General features: G+C 40.2%; 1 protein-coding gene across 5 annotated transcripts in view; it reads right to left on the bottom strand.

The window, feature by feature from the left end:
* Positions 1-24,321, bottom strand: part of TTC39B (tetratricopeptide repeat domain 39B) — a 141,609-nt gene that overhangs the window by 41,592 nt on the left and 75,696 nt on the right. For all 5 annotated transcript variants that reach the window (XM_032138262.2, XM_058431720.1, XM_032138263.2 and 2 more), the window contains 4 exons: positions 17,917-18,012; positions 5,677-5,787; positions 2,803-2,934; positions 1,633-1,709 (listed from right to left, as the gene is read on the bottom strand). In XM_032138262.2, coding sequence (XP_031994153.1) covers positions 1,633-1,709; positions 2,803-2,934; positions 5,677-5,787; positions 17,917-18,012 — 416 coding nt within the window. The remainder of the gene's footprint in view (positions 1-1,632; positions 1,710-2,802; positions 2,935-5,676; positions 5,788-17,916; positions 18,013-24,321) is intronic.

Genomic DNA, 24,321 nt, shown 5'->3' with positions numbered 1-24,321 from the left:
GAAGCCACAGAGAGGGTAACAGAAAGGAGAATACAACAAAAGAGTTCAATTTTTTTCGGACCTATTTGATTTATCATTAAGCCACTTTAGTGAACTTTAGGTCTAATGGGACTAATTTACATAAGCAGCCCAAAGATGGAAAATATGCAGACATATTCTATCCGAAGTCAAGGGGATAAATACATTCTTATAAATAGTTGGAGGTCAGTTTCTGGAGAAAAAGATGATGGGTTTCAGCTGCCTAGAGTGACCAATGAAATGCCATTCTGTTTGACCATGGTTTTGGGGTCAACATCATGCCCCTTTGAAATAAGTCCCAAAGATGTGAAATGTCTCATAATTCCTCTCCTATAATCAATACTCTAGCTTCATCATGCAAATGTTCCCAAGTTCTCCAACATCCATAACAAGTTGATAATACTCATCTAACAAAATAAACAAAACTTCCTAATAAAACACACTCAAAAATATGTCTGACATATACTTGACCATTAGAAACTGCTCTGACAGCAATATCCAGAATTGCTCTTGCTCTAATCAGCCAAAGCTGCTTCTAGTAGCTTTGTATTTTGTGTTTTCTAGCATGGTATATTCTAGTATTTTGTGTTACCTCTTCAGAGAACATGTCTGACAATGGCAATACAGGCACAGATTCTCCTGGGATGGCAAAAGCTTTATTCTACAATAGTGACATTTGAAGGACATTTTTTTTTCCTTCTGCAGGAATATTTAGATGCTCCTTTCTTGTAAACTATTCTGGACTAGAGTGTAACACTGAAAAGACAGAACTGATCGTGAACCTTCTGCCCTAGTCCCAGGGGGCACATCAAGCAATCGACAGCAACAGGGGTCATTTCCTCCCATCTATCTGATCAGGGTGCCGCAGCCAGCCATTCCTGGATTCTTGAATATTCCTAAATGTCCACAAACCAAGCATCTTCCATAATGTGAAACATTATCATTTTTAAAAGATATCAAAATTACTTTCACTTTGAAAAACATTTTTAATAGCTTGTGGAAAACTGAAACTCTCAAAGATGAATGGTAAGAATATAAACCGACCTATACGTAGAAAAAAACTGGGCATACCTATAAATATTGTAAGTTTTCAAACTGTCAGTCCTGGTTCTTCCACTTTTAGGAATCTATCTTATGAAATAACTTTTTAAAATGCATGAATCCATATGTATAAGGATTCTAGGACACCATTATTTATATCAGTGAAAAAATAAAAGCCATAGAGAAAAGCCAAGTAAACTACAGTATATCAATCCTATGGAATACCACACAGCTGTTAAACACTCACATGTAACGACCTGGGGAAGTGTCAATGTCAAATTCACATTGTAGGACAACACCTATTATGTGATTCTATGCTTGCAAAAAAAAAAAAAATGAACAATCCATGAGCAACAACGAAAACCTTATGTGTACCTTATTTATGTATTTGAGTATGTACACAGAAAAGGCTTCAAAATGAACTATTAACAATGGGTACTTCTAGAGGGTGAGTATGATAGGGAAGAGAAAAAGACATTGCATTTACTTTATATACTTCAGTATGGAATTTTATGAGATGATCATTTAACTATTAAAATCAAGGAAAAACGTGATCTTTTAAATGACTTTTACCTTCACTCAGTTGCTCCAGGGATCCTCTAGAAAGAAGACTTGAGAAAGATTCTACAACTGTGTATTTTTTCCTGTATCTACATCGAATAAATAAAAAGGGAGACAGAAAATAGAAAAAAAAAATCAGGCTGAGCTCATTTTCATTTGACATTCATTTCAGTCACTATCACACCAAAGAGTCAAAAAGCTGAAACTCTAAACCCTGAAGTCTGTAGGACACAGATCACCCTTTTCCAACACTCTGCATGCAGCACTGGCTAGCCATTTGTGGGAACTCAGTCTGTGTTGCTGAACACCACGTGGGGAAACCCACACACACCAATGAAAACTAACCTCCAAAGTACCTTCCCTTATCCCTATAACTAAAATCAGTATTTGTGGTAAAATTCTCCACAGGTTAAAAATGAAGTTAAAGTGCAATATTTGGAAGCTCTCTTCATTTGAGGAGCTTACAACACAATTACATCAGGATGTAATTTCACCCATGTTAACCTTCTGATCATGAACCTTCTGCCCTAGTCCCATGGGGGCACATCAAGCAATGGACAGCCACAGGGGTCATTTCCTCCCATGCATCTGATCAGGGTGCTGCAGCCAGCCATTCCCGGATTCTTGAATATTCCTAAATGTCCACAAACCAAGCATCTTCCATACTGTAAAACATTTATCATTTTTTAAAAGATATCAAAATAACTTTCCCCTTGAAAAAAATTTTGATAGGGTCTTCCTATACACAAAAAGTAAAGCTTAATATAAAACTAAAAATCTATCTCATTTTCACCAAACAAAAGTGTTCAAAAACAGGTTCTTCTTAAACAAATAAAACATTCCCTCATGAATCTGCATCTCCCACTTAAAACAAGAATGTTCCTTGCATGGCTTGGTTTGGCATGCGGTACCTAATGTCATCTACGTTGAGAGATGCTTGCTGCTAATCCCACTGAAATCCGCCCCCCCCAGATCTCTGTAGCTCAGACCCCAGGCTATCAAAAAGAAAACTGGAATATACAGATGCCAAATGGGAATCCTTCAGCTTCGAGGCTGAATTTCTTTTCTGTAACTGTGGCCAATTTCAAACACAGAGCTCTTGGTCAGGCAAATGACACTATTTTTGTCACACAGGCATAAAAGTTTGCAGTCACATCTTAAGTATTTAATGACTCGTCATACTTTTGGCAGGTTTGTAAAGCGTCCTTCATGGCAGACATGCCGTTCTGGATGTCCTGTTGCTCGAAGGTCAGGACAGCCTGCAACACCACAATGGTACTGTAGCCCAAGGCATGGTACATACTCTCCTTAGCCCTGGGAAGAACACAGGGAATTGAGACATTTTAATTCAATGGAAATACTGATCATAAGAAATCCTAGTAAATGCATGTCTTGACTTGCACAGTAACCTTTATTCCTTCACCATAATCACCGAAATTACATGGGTGGTGAAAAGTAACCTCTTAAAAACTCAAGTACCAAGGACTTTCCAACGTAAACCCACATAGGCAGAACAAAATGTTCCAGGTTGAAGGTGACAATATGCATTTCCCTATTTCAACATAAGAGGGCAGCCTCCAGGCAAATTGCAAGCAAATCAACTGTTTTCTGTTGAAAAAGGGGCAGCATACTGCCTTTGGCTCTGAAATAAGTGCTAAAATAAATGCTGCTGGAAATGTATTTTTTGACAGAGAGATTCTCATATATTTTTTCAAAAATAAAGGCTCATATAAAATAATCCCTCTCCTCTCCAGCCAAAGGCCAAGAGCAAACAAGATTTTGGAATAAGTTAGGCTGGTCACAAAAGCCATGACCAAAGTAGTTGTCAGACCTTGTATCTAGTCTAATCCCATTATCTGAGGTTCCTGATTAAAGTTCTTGATATTTCAAATCATCAAGTTACAGTGAGAACTGCTTCAGGATTCTTAAGGATGTTAACTAGTCCTAATGGGTGGCAGACATCCAGATTCTCAGGCTATGAGAACATCATTTATTTTCTCAAAACTTCTTAAGCTGTATTAATTATTTATAAGGTTTAAAATGGTAATGCATGGTTTTGTTTTTAATTTAAATATTAATGCATAACAGCCTGCTGCCATGCAAAACAAACGCAAGCCACATTCTTCTTTGCCCCCATGGAAATAGTCTAAACATCCTTTGGTAATTTGCAGCTTGTCCTGAACATTGAGGGCACTCTCTGTTCAAAAGAACCACAAGGAGTCAGAGCAGCCCAAAGTTAATCATTAATTGTGGTTTCAAACCTCACATTTTTAACTGAAAGCTCTTTCAAGAAGCAAAAAAAAAAAAAAAAAAAAAAAGATTCAAGTGAAGGAAAGGTATTTTTATTTATTTAATTTTTTTTTGAGACAGAGTTTCGCTCTTGTTGCCCAGGCTGAAGTGCAACGACACGATCTCGGCTCACCACAACCTCCGCCTCCCGGGTTCAAGTGATTCTCCTGCCTCAGCCTCCTGAGTAGCTGGGATTACAGGCATGCACCACCATGCCTGGCTAATTTTTTGTATTTTTAGTAGAGACAGGGTTTCTCCCTGTTGGTCAGGCTGGTCTCGAACTCCCGACCTCAGGTGATCCGTCTACCTCGGCCTCCCAAAGTGCTGGGATTACAGGCGTGAGCCATTTAAACAGTGAAACATGTACAAAAATCGGAGACTAACCTGACTGAATACAACACTAAATCATTTATTTTCATTCCATGTTATGACCAGCTGTGTGTCAGTGGCAGAGAAAGACTTGTTTGAATAAAAATCAAAGGAGACAATGGATACAAAAATACAGTTAAATGGAAGAAATAACTCCTAGTATTTAATAATAGAGAAATTATAATTAACAATAATTTATCGTTATTTCAAAATAGCTAGAAGAGAATAATTATAAATGTTCCTGACACTAAGAACAGATAAATGTTTGAGGTGATGGATAACCCAATTACCCCGATTGATCATTGAACACCGTATACAGGTAAGGAATTATCACATGTACTCCAAAAATAGGTACAACTATGGCTCATCAATAAAAGCATTTAAAAACCCAAAGAAGACAGGTAAGTAGGCTGAGAAAGGAGACAGAAGGAGAGACCAAGAGAGAGGGAAAGACAAGCAGACAAAGGAGGTAGAGACAGGAGACAAAGAAGTCTGAGGGACTGAGGAGGACAGAGGGAAAAAAGCAGGGGACAGGCAAGGTGGAGATTGTGAGGCAAATATTGAAGACAACACTGGAAAACTTCCTTAGACTACAGGGCTTCACCATCGATTTCATCATTTGTTCTTAACCTGTGAAACGATAGCTGACCCATCTTGATTACAGCTATTCTAAATCTTAACCGAATTACCATAGCAGCTCCTCAGCAGGTCAATCAATCTCTAAGATTCAAATGACCAGAGTCCAGTCACCCTGGTAACCACTCAAAGTAAGGAACAAGATTGCCGACTTTTACGCCCAAGTAATCTAGGAAATTATTATACGAGGTCTAAGCTTCATCTAAGCAAGTGGTTGAGGGCACGATGTAAGATTATTCTTGTCAAGATAAAGGCCGAGTAAACAGGCAAGCACAGGTTTTATTGCCACATCTGAAAACTGAACAGGTACTGTTAATTGAAATTAAATTGTCGAACAAATAGAGAACCCCAATAATAGCCTTCTTATCTTAAATTTCTTTATAGCATTGAGATCAGAATATTCTGGTTCTTCCCCTCCCCATTTCAAAGGAAAATTTTCTCAGTAATATTTAAAAGGAACAAACATAAAAACATTTCACTGAAGAAAGTAAAATTGAAGTCTTATAAAACTACTTATAAGATGAAAATATCTGAACAAGAGAGATTAAAATACGCAAAACAATCAGAAATTTTCTACTAATTATATTTGAAAACTCAGATTTCTAAACTGAATTTTCAAAGTGACCAAAGTAAAGAGGTCTGAACTCAATTAGCTTATCAATATTCAGATGGGAACAGCTAAATTAATTTACAAGCATGACATCAAAGAATTATCAGAAACATCTGAAAGATATTTTCTCTAAAAGACACAAAGTAAATTACCAGGGGCGAAGCAATTCTAAGGCGTCTGTAAATTTGTTGCTTAGAAATAAGTTCAATGCCACAGCACATTCTTCGAGGCCACTCTTGAGATCCACCTTGGTTGATGATGAACTAAAGATCAAGAAAAAAGCAGAGAATTTCTATAGCTTTACCATCAGCAAGTTGTCCCCAGGGAGTGTGTGTGTGTGTGTAGATTCTGGAGACAGGACAGGCTGGAATTCTAACTTTGCTACTTACTGTCTATAAGATCCCTGAGTCTCAATTTTCTTATCTGTAAAATGGGAAGACCAACACCTACTTCGTGGGGCTGCTGTGAGGATGAGGTAAAGTGACAAATGCTGCTCATAGCAGGCGCTATATAGGTGATAGTTCCCTTCCCCACTGCTTCAAAGACCATACGTGCAGGAATTCCTCACTTTTGTACATGGAGGAGGGGGAGATTCCTGGTTATACGTGGGAAAAAAACGTGCTTCATTGGAAAACCATGCACTGTTGAGACTCTAGAGGAGACCTCTACAGGTAATTAGATTCTGATCCTTGGGGAAATTACAACTCTGTAAATTGTAGATAACTAATAGCAGTGCAAAATAACTGTTGTCTACAGGCATGTTAATTTTGTCCTGGCCAGTAGAGGTTCAACTAACTTCCCTCCCCCACCGTGGAATAAGTTAGTTTTCCCGAATTTGCATATTAATTTCAACAGTACTTTACTTCACAGAAATTTGTTCTGTTTTGATTTCTCCTTTGAACCTGTTATAACATCTGCCAAATGTCCTCATCTATAATTAATAATTAATCAGTGATTAAATAAAATCCTTAACATGTTCGTTTTTGTATCTATATGAGTCATGATTTTATCCTTTTTTGAAAATTATATATTAATCACTTATGATTGACAGAAATTTTGTTCTTTAAAGCCATCTCTAAAATGTTTTGTGTAACAACTTGTAAAAGGGAAATATTTCAGTAAGTAAATGAGCAGTAGAATGATTTGGCAAAGAAAAATGCTGATAAGAAATAAACCAGCAGGCATGTTTGGCTCATGCCCAGCACTTTAGGAGACTGAGGCAAGAGGAATGCTTGAGGCTGGGAGTTCAAGACCAGCCTGGGCAACAGAGTGAGCACTTGTCTCTACAGAAAAGTTTTTTTAACTAGCCAGACATGTGGTGTGTGCCTGTGATCCCAGCTACAGGCATTGCAGTGGGAGGATGCTTGAGCTCAGGAGTTTGTGGCTGTAGTGAGCCATGATCACGCCACTGTACTCCAGCCTGAGCGATAGAGACTTTGTCTCAAAAAAATAAAATGAGGCAGGGCGTAGTGGCTGATTACAGGCTCAAAGTGCTTGTAATCCCAGCACTTTGGGAGGCTGAGGCAGGTGAATCACTTGAGGTCAGGAGTTAGAGACCACCCTGACCAACAGGTGAAACCCCATCTCTACTAAAAATACAAAACTAGCTGGGTGTGGTGGCACATGCCTGTAATCCCTGCTACTCGGGAGGCTGAGGCAGGAGAATCACTTGAACCCAGGAGGCAGAGGTTGCAATGAGCCAAGATTGCACCATTGCACTCCAGCCTGGGCGACAAGAGTGAAACTCCATCTCAAAAAAAGTAAATAAATAAAATGAGACAGGCACGGTGGCTCACGCCTCTAATCCCAGCACTCTGGGAGGCCGAGGCAGGTGGATCATTTGAGGTCAGGAGTTTGAGACCAGCCTGGCCAACATGGTGAAACCCCGTCTCTACTAAAAATACAAAAATTAGCTAGGCTGGGTGTGGTGGTGCACTCTTATAATCCCAACTACTCAGGAGGCTGAGGCAGGAGAATTGCTTGAACCTGGAAGGCAGAGGTTGCAGTGAGCCAAGACCATGCCACTGCACTCCAGCCTGGGCAACAGAACGAGATGCTGTCTCAAAAACTAAATAAATAAATAAATAAAATGAAATAAAAATAAATAAACTTGATGAGTATTTGAAGTTGAGTTTCCATCCCACCAACCTCTTCAATTTCATTCTTTAAAACATGAAAGCAAAGTGCCCCTTCAGTGACTCCTCTAGCAGGAATAGGTTCTGAAAGCAAGGCCAAAACCCCTCTCTCCTCAGCAGGTCTTCTCATGGCTCCTTCTTGTTATTCAGATCTAAGCTAATGCAGAGCAGCCTGGCTGACCCCATCCCATCCTGTCTCACTGTTTTTTCTCCCACCATTATTACCATCCAAAAGTATCTTGTGCATGTAGTATTTGTAGACATGCTTGTCTGTCTTTCCTCTCTAGGACATAAACGCAAGGAAGTTGTTTTAGTCATTCCTGTGCACCAGTGCCTTCGACAATACCTAGAACATATTACATGCTCAAAAAATATGTTGAGTGGTGAATGGGTGGACGGACAGGTACAACTGCTCTGAGCAGAAACAGAGACTTCTTCATGCCTAGAGTTTGAGACACCTCCTCTAGGATGGAGTAGAACTGAGGCAAGCTCTTGATGGAGGGCTAAGAATTGCTTTGCCCTTAAGTTTCCAGTGAATGAAGAGATCAAGTAAGAATGCTAGGAGTTCACAAACTTCTCACAGCAAGATTTTTCACAAGAAAGTTGCCTGATACCTCCTATAACAGTCCATCACCAAATTTTGTCAGTGTTACATTCTGAACATCTCTTGAATTTATCCTGTCTCATCTCTACCGTCCAGTTCAGGTTGGTCACCATGTGTTGCCTGGGGTCTATAGACCCATTTCTTTCCCCATTGCCTAACTCTGTCCCCCTCATCAAATCTTTACCTAAAGTCCTTTCAACTAATATTTATGCTAAATATGTGCCAGGTACTCTTCTAGGTGCTGGCAATACAGCAATGAACAAGACACACAGGATCCCAGGCTCTCAAAGAGCTTTCATTCTACTGGAGAAGGGAGGGCAGATTTGCACAAGCAGACCAAGAACTGACCAGGGTCATCCCTGATTGGGATAAGTGGTCCGGAAGAGAACCTAGTTTTGGTGGGAGGCAGGGGTGCGGAGAAGGCCCAACATTAATGAGGATGGTCAGGAAAAGCTCTCCAAAAAGGTGATATCCAATTGCTGTACAATGGAGCCAGAGATGCGAATATCTAGGTTGAGGGCAGAGAGGGGATTCTAAACTGGGAATGTGATGAGTAAGGCAGAGAATGAGAGAAAATGAGGACAGAAAACAGGCAAAAGCCAGAAACCATAGTGGCAGAGAGGATGTATTTTATTCTTTGAACAAAAGGAAATACATCAGCTCTGAAATCCTCTCCCTTCAAATATTAGGTGTTCCCATTTTACCTCCTGCCAATTCTCGCTAAGGTTACACCTCATCCTTCATTACCAGGAAACAGACTATGAACAGATACTAGTCCTCTTGCCAAACATCCACCTCTGCATCTCAGCTGGCCACACTGTCACCTGGGAGGATATGCTATACACACCCCCACTTAGATACACAAAGTGGGAGCTCAGCACCTCCGAGCATGTAAACTCAGCTCTTCTGAGTGGTTTACAATGATGCTCACCTGGAATTAACACCCCTCTCCAGCACACTAGGGCTATCATGGGTTCTGTAAGGAATGACCAGGAGAGCAACTTTCACCATAGCCAAGACTTCTGTCAAGTATCTCTCGGACACACGTGTTCCTCTTCATTTCCACTGCCATCACATTAATTGAGACTCTCATCACTTCAGATCTGAATTCTGAAATACTCTCCAAGAATGCCTTCCTATTACTGCTTTGACTCCATGGTTCTCAAACTCCAGCACACATCAGACACACTGGGATACCACTCTCAGGTTACTCTTCTCTTTCTAAAACAGATGCTCATCATTCTGCATCCTTAGATTAAGAACCTAAAGTAGCTACCCACACCTACCACGTGAACTGGAAATTGGCTCACCATACCTGTCCAACCAGACAGGAATGATGAGCAAGGCAATTTAAAAACAGTCCAGTATAGCCAGGTGCGGTGGCTCACGCCTGTAATCCCGGCACTTTGGGAGGCCGAGGTGGGTGGATCACGAGGTCAGGAGCTCCAGACCAGCCTGGCCAACACGGTGAAACCCCCTCTCTACTCAAAATACAAAAATTAGCTGGGCATGGTGGCCCACACCTGTAATCCCAACCACTGCGGAGGTTGCAGTGAGCTGAGATCGCGCCACTGCATTCCAGTCTGGCAACAGAGCGAGACTCTGTCTCAAAAAAAAAAAAAAAATCACTTCAGAATTTTTTGCAAGAGGCTCATCAGCATAGCATCCCCCTCAAGTATAGCATGATGTAAATAATGAAAAGATTCCTGGACTGGAAATTAGAAGTCAGCCAAGCCATTCTCTGGCCTTGTGACCTTCACAATGTCCCTTAACTTCTCTGAGTCCCTAGCCTCATCTTTGAAGTGCTCTCATTTCACAATGTCTGCAGCAGAAGCAAAGGCAATGGTTATTATGAGTGTGTTTTGTGAACTTTCAAGCCCTATGCAAGTTAACGACCATGTCTAATTCTCCAAAAACTGCAGTGCTCAGCCCACATACTCATATTTCTGCCCTGCTGGAGACATGCCTGAGTGCCTTTCATAATATCTATCTTCAGGGAGGTGACGACTCCTCATGTTTCTAATTTAAAAGATATGTTAATTTAAGGCAGGATGAGTTTTTTAGTCTACTTTTATATATATATATAAATAAAATGAACACACAACTTATAAAAACTTGGAACTATACTATATCATTATCACTTACATTCCAATTCTTACTTTAGTAATTACTTTATAAGGTTGGTTACAAAAAAACTTCATAGTAAATGAGCATCTGGGCTCTGGAATCAGATCCTTTTATTCATTTACTGACTCCCTTTCGCCTCAAGAGAAGTCAAATGTTTCCCACAATATATTGGTTCCACTGAAACTGTGATCCTAGAGAACTAGGCTGCAGCCTCCCAAGGCCATTTTCTATTACTTATCTTGAGGTTTTGTCTCTTTCCTCTAGAAATCATAATTTTTACCCACTTATGTTGGACAGGAAAATAACTGGTGACTTTTTTCTCCCCTTTCCAAATTATCTGAACTCTGCTCACATTACTTTTATAATGAAAAACTGATTTATAAAAATTTTGAAATGTAAAAGTAGTATTTTAAATGAGAACAAAGGAAAAGTCTTTTCTCTACCACTTTCCAGTTCTGTAACCTTGAACAACTCACTTTACCTCTATAAGTCTCAGCTTCCTTATCTGTAAGACAGGGATCGTTAAGTCTGCAGTTACTACTATATAAAGTAGTTGCAAAGATGGAGGAAGCTCCTGGAATTAAAAGTATAAGCATTTATATATATTGAGGCATTACTACAATTCTACAGAAGTGTCAACCTGCCCCAACTCCCCTGCTAAGAACCACATATGCACACATACATGGTGACCTGGCAGTTTCCCTGCACTTTGCCCACAATCTGATGATCTTCTACTATTAACACATCTGATTCATGAGATCTATTGATTAAAAGGTAAAGAAGGGATTTTATTATTTGTGTTACAATAAATAAAAGTCTATAAAACCAATATATAATAATCATATCCCCTCACCCTTCTTCCCTGAAGCAGGTCACAAGACCCTTACCCAAGAAGTGCCCTTCCTGTACCCTGAGGAAAGGAACATCCTTATCTCTGACACCTCGGACTTCCCTGAGTAGGGACTTCACTAGATGAATGCTCCTGGACTTTCCTCTCCCTCCTCCCCTCTTCATTCCTCCTCTGGGAAAGGAATTAATTATCTGATTGGTGAGTTGGAAAGAAACACAGGGCATAAATGGCCCAGCCCCTTTCTTACAGGGAAAGAGGGTGCAGAAAAGTCTATTCTCTCAGCGATACAGTGAGCTATTAGGGCAGGTTCTACTGCCCCACACCGCCCAACCATGACCCTCACAAGGGAGGCCTGCACTGTAGGGCTGAAATTCCATTCAGGGCTATGTCAAAAAGAAGCCCATTTTTCCACGCATCTAAGCTATAATACATTCTCCAACATAGTCTTTGTGAATAACGAAGCTGAGAATTTGATCTCCATAGGTCTGACTCTTGCATTAATATTTCAACTTAGGCCAAAAAGGAACATTTTTCCAAAGTGAGAACTAAACACTTAGAATCTGTATGCACAGAACGATGGGTGGACAAGTTTACTCTTCAGAGACTTTTACTAATTCGTGTGGAAGTATCCAGGGTTATTTTGCAAGCCAATCCAAATCCAAGTCCCCTGCACCTGTGGACTCCAGACCTCCCTGCCCTCAAGAGCTCCACGGCAAGAAGTCTCAGGTCTATTGATTCAGCTGTGTGGAGTCCAGAAGCTCAGAAGCAACTGTGGCTGGACAGCCAGACTACAGAAACTCCTGTTACCATTTCTCATTAGTTATCCAAGGGAGAGGAGGGACCCCATAAGCTCATAGTCTACAGTGGGCTGTGTTAGATGCTGAGACTTCCAAGAAAGTCATTAACCTCTCCACATCTTTGTTTCCTCAGCTATGAAAAGGATATGAGGATATGACAATATCCACCCAACAGGTATTACTAACATTGCCGCTATGAGCATCAGAAAATATAAAAATGCAGATGTAAAAGGTAAAAATGCAAATACATAATGCAATAAAAGGAATGATGTAAATATTACCATCTATGAAAGAATAATAGTGTACTCATCCTTCAGACTCAAATGGGGAAGCAGAGTTTTTTTTTTCTTTTCATTTCCAAATCATTTCAGGCTTCCAAAAAGTTGGAAAAATAGGACAGAGTTTGTATAACCAGTTCCCCTAGATAACATCTTACATAACACTTTTGAAGGGTGCTGGCAATTATTTTGTAGCATGGCCCTTTGGTCTGTCTGATGTTTCCTCATGATCAGATTCAGGCTACACATTTTGGGCAAGAGTCTGCAGCCACATCACCCTGAACACACCCGATCTTGTCTGATTTTGGAAGCTAAGCAAGGTCGAGCCTGGTTAGTACTTGGACAAGAGACATTTTGGGCAAGAAAACCACAGCAGTGATGCCAAGTTCTCAGTGCATGATATCAGGGCTACGAGCTGCATGCACGTATCTGGTGATGACCGCATAGCTAGAGTGGTCTCTACTGTGAGGTTACTACTGTTCCCTTGGGAGTCACTAAACATCTTCAGGGGAGGTTCTCAAGACTCTGCAGATACCCCGTTTCACAACACACATCGCCCCCTAACTTTAGTGTCCACTGAGTGTTCTTGTCTGTACCCATTACCATTGTGGTTTGTCAAACAGCAATTTTCTGTTCCCATCATTTCTTCTATATTAGTCAGAATGAGTAGGGAAGAGCTCTCCCTCCCACCACTGACATGCTTACCCAGTTATTTATATACTATGAACACATTCATGTTAATTGGTTCTCTGGGCTATATAACCCATTACAGTCATTGTTTATTTTCTTTCTCAAATTGTCCCGGATTTGGCAATTGGAAGCTCCTTTATGTTGCTCTCGTGTTCTTTCGACAAGCCCTGTCCTTTTTTTCAGCAATTCTTTACTTTCTGGCACAAGATCTTCTAGGTTCATCTTGTACTTTCCCTGCCCTGGCGCTGGAATCAGCCAGGAGCCTTGGTTTCTTTTGTTAGAGAATGGCATCAGAACTGAGGCCTTGGGTGCCAGGGGTCTCTGCGTCTAGGCCCTAGAAGAGCAGAGTTCTGACCCAGAGCCACCCCGTGGTGCTGCAGTGCTTCAGGCTATGTCTACTTTAGTAGATCTACTAATTAACAGAAAGAGGTGGGGTTTGCTCATTTTTTTAAAAAAGCACTTAGTCTACATAACCAAAACATGATATATAAATTCCTTTAAATTATTATACCTTAATGCCCCTTCTTCCTATCCTGATTTGTTAATAAGCACAATTATAATAAGCTGCTTTTCAGAATTGCATTGTTACATATGGTAATACTTTTACATTGCCCAATATGTCTCTAATAAAAATAGCTTATTTTGAAATGGCTTCTTGGCAAACACTGGTAACTACTCTGGTTAAGCAACTAAGCCAGATCGTTAGGTGAAGGCTAAATGAATTCGGAAGAAGCAAGAAAGAGTAACATAAGTACAGTGAGAAGGTGGGAGGTATTCCCAAAAACCTGCCTCAGCTTTCCCGAGCTCAGTCAAGGGTTTCTGTTGTCGTAGTTGTTAAACTAAGAGGGATCGTTCCCAGAGGGAATGGTATAGATGTGATAATGGCATGGAAAATACACCTGGCACTCTTCTAACACAAAGGAGGTAAAAGCTAGACTTAACTGTATGTAATAACAGCTGGGCAATCTGTCCTGCATTCTTTTTTTTAATTGTGGTAGAATACACATAGCATAGAATTATCATCTTAACCATTTTAAAGCACACACCTCAGTGGTGTTAAGTATATTCACACTGTGTGAACCACACAGGTGTGGTTCATCACTTCAACCTTTAGAACTTTTTCATCTTGCAAAACTGAAACTCTGTACTCATTAAACAACTCCCTCTATCCTACATTCTTTACTAACCAATCCAAGGGAGAGTCACCCTCTTCTCTCACAAGCCCTTGGCCAACATTTTGCCATAACCTTCATGATTGAGCCATTTGGACACCTCATCCCACTAAACCAGTCTCTGGAACTCAGTCTCCTGAGCAGCCAGAACTCCCTGTGTAATTCTGGGATTTCCCAATGCCAACCTTGATTTGGTAACTAAAGCTACCAACGTTCTGTACCCACACTGGGCTGACATATCTAGGCTTGGTAAGTGAAGTATAAAGATGTCTATGAAAAGTTTTCTCTCCGTTCCTTTAATTCTAAGGCCCTAGACCCCTGTTCTGTTTCGATGACTTTCTCAAGTAAATCAAAAAGACACACTTTATCTTAGAGACTGTAAATTGAGCAACCTTGTGTTCAGCCCATTTCCTATGGAAAAACACATATTTAGGCCGGGCGCGGTGGCTCACGCTTGTAATCCCAGCACTTTGGGAGGCCGAGGCGGGCGGATCCCGAGGTCAGGAGATTGAGACCACGGTGAAACCCCGTCTCTACTAAAAATACAAAAAATTAGCCAGGCGTGGTGGCGGGCGCCTGTAGTCCCAGCTACTCGGAGAGGCTGAGGCAGGAGAATGGCGTGAACCCAGGAGGCGGAGCTTGCAGTGAGCCGAGATTGCGCCACTGCACTCCAGCCTGGGCGACAGAGCGAGATTCCCTCTCAAAAAAAAAAAAACAAAAAAAACACATATTTGATGAACCAACAACAGGTCTCCCATCTCTAATGAAGAGACGTGGTAAGAGGAGAAAGTAAAGTGATGACAAAGCTCTGGCCAGAGCGCAGAGTCTTTCTTCACTTTTCCAGCGACCTTAACACAGTTGTTTCAACAACTAGTTTGTAAACAGATTTGAAGTGACGAACATAAAACTGTCAAATGTCTTAAAGTTTGTCACTGGTGCCCTTTAAGGACAATGGCAAGAAATTCTAATTCCAAGAATTTGAGAGTGACAAGGCATTTTAGCTGATCACGTACTTCTCTGGATATGAGGATCCTTTTGTGGGAAGATTCTCTCTTGGCTCTTTCAAGGTTGGAGGGAGAATCGAAAGAAACCATGGTTGTCAAAACACTCTGTAAGACTAAACAAGTGAAAGGGATTATAAGCAAGGAGGCAAATGAGTTTCTTAAAGGTGCACCAGCCCAGAAATGAGAAGGTGGAGCATCAAGATGTAATTCCACCACTGCCTGGCTGTGGCACTTGGCTATGTCACTTGACACCTGGGGTGTGTCACTTGTTAAATGGTGACCCAAACTCTCTCCTTGGCTGCCTCACAACTTTGTGTTAAGAAGCAAATAGCTATTTGTGGAATGAGGAGTACCAGGAAGAGTAACATATGAGGTATGGCACTATCATTTTCTGTTCAGACTAACTCCATAAGAGCCGCACTTCTTGTCCACATCCAAGCTTCCTCCACTTTGCAAGTGTCATTTTAGGCTGCTTCCCATTATGTTTATTCTTTGACACATGCATTAGAGGACCTATTAATTAAAAGGCAGAGTGAGAATGTCTATTATTTAGTTTTTAAAAAGAAAAAGATTATGAAAACTGCAAATGTGAGTACAGATTGAGCAACCCTGATCTGAAAATCCAAAATTGAAATGCTCCAAAATCTGAAACTTTTTGAGCCCCCACCGGACACTCAAAAAAAAAAACAAAAATGCTCACTAGAGTATTTTGGATCTTTGGATTAGGGATGCCCACCCTGTGCTATCATGAAAACACTTCTCAATTATTTCTTATATTTCACCTCCATTTCCTCTTTTATATAACTTTAACCTCTTCCTCTCTTTGACTCCTTCCCAACTCAGAAATATACACAAATCTCATTCATTTCTATTTAAGGTAAAATCAGCAAGAAAGATAACTCCCTCAATCTTGCTTTCTCTCCTGACACACCCTTCTCCCACTCCTTCTATTCATAGGCAAGAGCTTCAGAAAACCACTGATGCTCACTCTCCCTACTTCCCCACCTCCCACTGACCTTTAGCCATGCTGCGTGACTCCTGCCTCAACTTCCCTAAAACCTTATGAGCTAAAGGTCTCCAATGACCTAACTATGAAATGCAAAGGACACTTTCCACCTGTATCCATGAAGACCTCTTTGCCATACCTGGCTCTGCTGACTGCATTCCAGAACTCACCCCTCCCCCAAGTCCCTTGCCTGTCCTGTGGCCACCAACTCGTAGAGTCTTCCTCTCTCACACATCTATGTAGCTCTTGTTTGAACTGTCATTGTCTCAGCCATCCTTCATGTTCTGTGTTCCCGAAAGGTTCCTTCCTCCATTCTCTTCTCTTTTGTTACGGCTCTCTGGGAAATACAGGTGTGGTTCATCACTTCAACAACTACGTGCATGCTAAAGACTTCCAGTCTACAGATGCAGCTTGTTGCTGCCTGTGCATGTCATGCCCTTATTTATTATTGCTTTCAGTAATTTTTATTTTATTATAGCTTTCAAACTCAGCATTATAAATGTTGACACAGTAGTTACTTAGGAAACTATCGAACGAGTTAGAGGATAACTATGAAGGAAGAGCACTTCTTTTTGAAGAAAACACAAAATTCCATAAGCAGGGACATACACAGTAAAAAAGGATATGGAAAACAAATGCCTTAAGATCCTTAGAGGTTATTTTCACTTTATCTCCATTCTGTAACCTCTTCTATATATTGCGAGGGTAGAATCCTAAGACAAACTACCAAACCCATGAGTATAAAGAACACATGCATAGCTGAAATTTCAAATGCAAAATCCAAAATGCTAAGGATCTGCTGTATAATTTTAGAAGTTTAATAAACCTCTAAGGATGGATGAAAACTACTTTCTCATGTACTAAAACAGCTTTAACAGAGCTGCCCTAATAACTCATAAAAAAAACCTTCATGTTCAAAGAGAGAATCTGTTAATTCTAAAATGATCTGGAAAGGAACAAAAATTAACCAAGTATGATATCAGAGAAAAATATCTAATGGAAGGGGAAAATATCACGATATATTAAACTTTAAAAAGTAGATTACTGAACAGTCTACTTAATATGATTCCAATTAAGAAAAAAATTAATATCTCTATATATAAGGAGAAAAAGAATACACACAAAAATAATCAGGATTACAGTAATACATATTTCATTCTCTTTGTGCTTTCTATAGCTCTGAATTTTCTACAATGAACACTTCTTAAAATGTATTTTTAAACCAAGATTATGCAAAAAATATAAGAAAGAAATAATCATAATATTTGATGAAAAAATCTATTATGGTTACAACTGTATCAAGAAGCACATGCCTAGGAAAAAGACTTGAAGGAAATACACCAAAATTCTGTGTTCAAGTGGTCATCATTATGGTTGTTTCTCCTTTCCTCCATTTTCCCCAATGTTTGGCAGTGGGATTTATTATTTTATAATAAAAATAACTGCTAAAAATATTTCAAGATAAAAACGACTTGAAAGGGAGTTGTGCTGCCCCAAAGTTGAATTTCATTTTGCTTTCATGTAACAGTGCCACCTGTTCACTGAGTCCCTGAGCAGCCACCGTGTCTCCTTCCCTGATTTATAAAATAGGCACTCTACTTGCCTAAGCCTCTCCTGACCTCACTGGTTTGTCAAACGCAATGCACTATGCAAACATCAGTATTATATTCCTTCAAGGGTGGGACTGTCCTCCCCTCTTCCCCCAGGAATGCCCACAACCCTTCCTGACCTGCTCACAGTAGATGCTCCGCGCTGTCTGGGCACCTGTTGTGTATCACATGATGCAAAGTGAAGGCTGCTTGTTGCCATATCTGAGTGAGAAGATCTGTTAATTAAAAAGGCAGAGGGAGGTTTTTTATTTCTTTATCCTGTGAGAAAAGTCTACACCAGTGCAATTACACAACACAAGGCTTCCAATTATTTTTATACGTCTTACCTCTATTTCTTACCAATTTTAAAAATCAAGTAACAAAAATCTACTGTTATGTGTCAAACATTCCTGAAATACGGACCTAATAATCTTATATTTTCATTCTAGGACACAAAAAATAAGTTAACTGAAATTACTCCACAGGTCTCCACCCAAAGATAGGATTGTATCTTGTATATATCCTTCCAGGTTTTTTCCCAAGTAAATCTATACATATTTTAATAAAACTTTATTAAAGATATTTATTATAATGGGTTATGATATACAGTATAATGGATTATATATAGGAATTATTCTGAATCTTTTCTTCTCAATAAATCCAGAGTTGCTTTATCATAGCATCTGCAACATTCTGCTGACTGGAAATAACGATAATTTGTTACCTGTCCCTCATTTTCAGGCATGTAGGTTACTCCCAAAGTTTTGGCATTACAAACTACTGTAATAAGCCCCTTTACTCACTTGCCTAATTATTTCCAAAAAATACATTCCTGAAGGCAACGGTGCTTATTTTGTAAGGTACTTTATTTTTAATAAACTGTCTAATTTCCCACTAAATACACACCACAGAAAGCTGAAGTAACATAAAGAAGGTAAGGACCAATCTGCCTTGCAGAATCTTAGGCCAGTATATTGACCCAAAGATATCTGACAGGCACACAACGGGGGCAGGTCCACTGAGAGAAGGAAACTTCCAGAAAGAGTTTAAGAGTAAGTCCTGCCATGTATTACAATAGAATTGCCAATCTCCTTCCATTTCCATTCACCTTAACAGTACACATCTCACAGAGAAGAGCTAGAGTCATTAAAAAAAGAGGTAAAGTCATTAAAAAAAAGGTAGAGTCATTTAAAAAAGAGAAGTTTTGTGTGTGTGTGTTTTTTGTTGTTGTTTTTTGTTTTTGTTTTTTAATTCTAAGATGTACAATGGGTGCAGTGGCTCACGCCTGTAATCTCAGCACTTTGGGAGGCCGAGGCGGGTGGATCACCTGAGGTCAGGAGTTCGAGACCAGCCTGGCCAACATGGTGAAACTCCGTCTCTACTAAAAATACAAAAATTAGCCAGGTATCGTGGCGCATGCCTGCAATCCCAGCTACTCAGGAGGCTGAGGCAGGGAGAATCACTTGAACCCAGGAGGTGGAGGTTGCGGTGAGGCAAGATCGCGCCATTGCACTCCAGCCTGGGCGACAAGAGCGAAACTCCATCTCAAAAAAAAAAAAAAAAAAAAAAAAGTACAGTGTCCTCAGTTAAGTGGAGTTTTGTTTTTTGGGTTTTTTTTCCCCCATTGGAAGTTCAGACTTCCCAATGCACTCTAACATTTTACACTAGACATTCATTTTTATTCCCTAAATTTTTCACATCATGTAGGGGAAAACTGAACTTGTTCTTACAAGGGTGGTTAGGTGTGGGCGGTGGGAGGGAAGAAAACTCCACAGGTAAGGGAAAATGTCATTAGAAGACAAGTTATTTCCATCACAAAGACTTCTTATTATGAGAATACAGGTACCACTTCCATAAATAGGACTCTGGGCAGTGACCATCAGCTCCGTTTACAAGCAGGGAAAAAGGAAGTAACGGACTGAAAAGGCTATCTTGCCCATCTGTTCATTTAGAGACTCATTTTCAAGGGCTAGAAACACACAGTCTCTGAAACGTACTGTTAAAATATCCCCTTTTCACATTTGCCTTTAGCTTTAATAAAAGTCTCCCCAATATTGAAATTTTTACTTAGTCATAACTATCACTCTTTTCTTTAACAGTTCGGATTTTGAGGGCACACTTAGAAAAACCTTCCCTCTACAAAGATTATATAACATAGTTTTACCTGTGTTTTACTTTTTAATATGTAATTTGTTTATTCGTTTATAATTTAAATAGATGGTACAAGATAGTGCTGTGTAATTTTTTTCCCTAATCTTTTGCCATGTTTCCCAAGATTGTTTTTAAAAAACCACATCTTTTCCCTCAATGATTTGACATGCCATATATAACACACTAGATATAAACAATAATTTGGTGTGCCAGGTAAATATTATATGTTTCAAAGTGCTAAAATAATTGGGACTCAGCATGGTGGCTCACGCCTGTAATTCCAGCACTTTGGGAGGTTGAGGCAGGCAGATCACTTGAGTTCAGGAGTTTGAGGCCAGCCTGGCCAACATGGTGAAACCCCATCTCTACTAAAAATACAAAAATTAGCCAGGTGTGATGGCAGGTGCCTGCAATCCCAGCTACTCGGGAGGCTGAGAGAGAATTGCTTGAACCCGGGAGGTGGAGGTTGCAGTGAGCCAAGATTGCACCACTGCATTCCAGCCTGGGTGACAAGAGTGACACTCCATCTCAAAAAATAAAAATAGTAATAATGAATTGGGAGGCCATTCAGCAAAGATGGTTCCTATACAAGCAAATGGAAACTCAACTCAATGTAAACAGTAAAAACAAAACTTAAGCTCAGCCAATCAGAAACCGCCAACTCACCTCTAACTGGGAACTTCCCACTTGTTCCAGTCAAATATTTTCTTTGTCTTGCTTCTTTAAATACTTCATAAGTTTCCCCCTCCCACTCCTTAGGTAGAACACTGAACTGCTTGTATTCTAATGATATTCAATTCAGGAATCACTTATGCTCAAACAAACTAGTTAAAATATTACTGTGCCTAAATTAATCTGTTAATAAAAGCTAAAATTATTGTATCTTTACCTGGCACAACAGACTTGACTTCAGCAGAATATAATAGTTATTAAATAATGTTACATTTTATTCATCTTTTCTGAGGTATAAAAGATTAGATTTAGATTCTTCTAGTCCTTTATGTTTGTATACACATGTACATGAAGTCATAGAAATTCTATAGTATTTCTAGATTTATGTTAATATCACAATAAGCATATCATGCCACAAACTAATTTTTTTATTAAATAGGATTTTTTTAGATATAGACATAACTCATTTATTCAAAGTACCGTCTAGTGTTTTAAGAATGCATTTTCTCATTTTGTTAATAAGAAATGCTTCAAATACATAGAGAAAATACTATTGCAAACACACAAATATAATCTAGAATACATTTTGTATACAGTCTGAGCTACATTTAATTCTTTCCTGCATGGATAAGCAAAAAATAACTCATCTATTTGTTATAATAGCTTGGAAACAAGGCAAAAGGAAGACTGCATGCCCTCTCAAGGTCACCTTGGAGCACTGTCTGACAGGCCCACCCAAGGAACATTTAATTCCCTAGGGAGTATATATCTTGTTTGGCTTGCTATTTACTATTAAAACCTACACTCTGTAAAATTATGTTAACTTGTACATTTTTTAATCTGGTAGATATGCAAATAATTTCTGTGTGGTAAGATTATGGTTTTATTACCTTGCCGGAGGTTAACCAGTGTTGCGCATAACAAACCTTATTTCAACACTTTTTCTTTCCTCCATTCTCCAAATGCTGTTACCAGTTTTATCATCTTGCTGATTTCCTCACTGGCATGTGTTGATTCCATAATTATGATACTTTGACATACTGGATTACTCTGCAATCTCTTTTTTTTTTTTTTGAGACGGAGTCTCGCTCTGTCACCCAGGCTGGAGTGCAGTGGCGCGATCTCGGCTCACTGCAAGCTCCACCTCCCGGGTTCACGCCATTCTCCTGCCTCAGCCTCTCCGAGTAGCTGGGACTACAGGCACCCACCACCAGGCCCGGCTAATTTTTTTGTATTTTTAGTAGAGACGGGGTTTCACCGTGGTCTCGATCTCCTGACCTCGTGATCCGCCCACCTCGGCCACCCAAAGTGCTGGGATTACAAGCGTGAGCCACCACGTCTGGCCTCTGCAATCTCTTACCCACAGCAATTTTCCATACGTGCTCAGGTCTGTTTCTGGGCATTCTTCTGTTCCATCACATATTTGCCTCTCTCTGCACTAGTCACACCATTTTTATTACCATGGCTTTCTAAGACCTGTAAGCCAAATGGGGCAAGTTCTCTACTTCATTAAATATTCCTTTTGTGGGGTTGCTATTATTACACCTACATTCTTGTTGATGAATTTCAGAGTTAGTCATTATAACATTACAAGCAAGTCCTGCTGGAGTTTTGACTGGGAATTCATTATATTATTAGGAAATCTACAGAGAATTGTTGTCTTTATAACATTGCATCTTCACATCTTTACACATTTATTCAGGTCTTCTCTTATTTCCTTCAATAAAGGCTTTTAATATCTGAACACTGCACTGACATGCATGTACCCTTGCAAAAGAGCCATGCTAAATCTTTATACTGGGGGCTATGAAAAATAACACAACAAACTTCAATTACAGCTATTAGTACATTGGAATATAGGCCCTTATTTTGCCCTGTTTTAACGGCTCTAACTTAGAAGTTTTTTTTTTGTTTTTTTTTTGTTTTTTTTTGTTTTTTTTGAGACAGAGTCTCGCTCTTTCACCCAGGCTGGAGTGCAGTGGCGCAATCTCGGCTCACTGCAGGCTCCACCCCCCCGGGGTTCACGCCATTCTCCTGCCTCAGCCTCCCGAGTAGCTGGGACTACAGGCGCCTGCCACCTCACCCGGCCAATTTTTTGTATTTTTAGTAGAGACGGGGTTTCACCGTGTTAGCCAGGATGGTCTCGACCTCCTGACCTCATGATCCGCCCGCCTCGGCCTCCCAAAGTGCTGGGATTACAGGCGTGAGCCACCGCGCCCGGCCACTTAGAAGTTTTTAAACAGCTTTATTGAGACATAATTCACAGACCATAAAATTCACCCAATTAATGTTTACAATCAATGGTTTTTAGTATATTCACAGACTATCACCACAATCTAATTTTATAACATTTTGTCACCAAAATGTATCCATATATTAGCAGTCACTCCTCATTCTCCACTCCACCTGCTCTAGTCCTAAACAACCACTAATCTACTTTCTGTGTCTACAGATTTGCCTATTCTGGACATTTCATATCAATGGAATCATAAAAAGTGTGGTCTTTATGCTTGGCTTTTTCAGTTAGCATGTTTTTAAGATTCATTCATGTGGCAGCATGTAACAGTACTTTATTCCTTTTTATCGCCTAATATTATTCCATTGTATAGCTATACCACATTTTGTTAATCATCTGTTGATAATATATTAATAATTTGCATTTTGTGGCCATTACGAATTCATGTACAAGTTTTTGGCCACGCACGGTGGCTCACTCCTGTAATCCCAGCAGGACTTTGGGAGGCCAAGGCGGACAGATCACTTGAGGTCAGGAGTTCAAGACTAGCCTGGACAACATGGCAAAACTCCATCTCTACTAAAAATACAAAAATTAGCCAGGCATGGTGGTGTGCACCTGTAATCCCAGCTACTTGGGAGGCTGAGGCAGGAGAATTGCTTGAACCCGGGAGGCAGAGGTTGCAGTGAGCCGAGATTGTGCCACTGCACTCCAGCCTGGGTGACAGAGTCAGACTCCATCTCAGAAAAAAAAAAAAAAGTTATTGTGTGGACATGTATTTTCATTTCCCTTAATTATATATCTAGCATTGCTATGGAATGCTAAATTATGGTATGCGGAATTGCTACATTATGTGGTAACTCTATGTTTGACATTTTGAAGAACTACTAGACTGTTTTCCAAAGTGGCTGTGTGATTTTTCTGATTTTTTTAATTTTTATTTTTTGTAGAAATGGTGCCTTGCCATCTTGCCCAGGCTGGTCTTGAACTCCTAGGCTCAAGCAATCCTCCTACCCCAGCCTCCCAGAGTGCTGGGATTACCAGCATGAGCCACCATGCCTGGCCAGCTTTGTGATTTTATATTCCCACCAGTAATGTACTACAGTCCTAATTTCTTAACAGCTTGGCCAATACTTGTTTTTGTCCATGAGATATGGTGGTATCTCATTGTGGTTTTTGATGTGCATTTGCTTAATGACTAATAATGTTGAGAATCTCCTTCCTTCCCTTCTCCTTCCTTCCTTCCTTCCTCCCTCCCTCCCTCTCTCTCTCTCTTTCTTTCTTTCTTTCTTTCTTTCCTTTCCCTCTGTGGCCCGGGCAGCAATCTCCTCGTCTCGCTGCTGCCTGTTTTTTCTCCTTTGCCTGCCGGCGCGCGTTCGCCATCTTGGCCACGCTAGTCGCCAGCTCCTGACCCCGAACGTTCTGCCCGCCTCGGCCTCCCAGGGTGCTGGGACTACAGACGGAGTCTCGCTCACCCGGTGCTCGG

This window comes from Hylobates moloch, unplaced genomic scaffold (genome assembly GCF_009828535.3).
Source record: "Hylobates moloch isolate HMO894 unplaced genomic scaffold, HMol_V3 SCAFFOLD_19, whole genome shotgun sequence".
NCBI classification, from domain to species: Eukaryota; Metazoa; Chordata; class Mammalia; order Primates; family Hylobatidae; genus Hylobates; species Hylobates moloch.
This window is presented reverse-complemented; position numbering and strand designations above follow the sequence as displayed.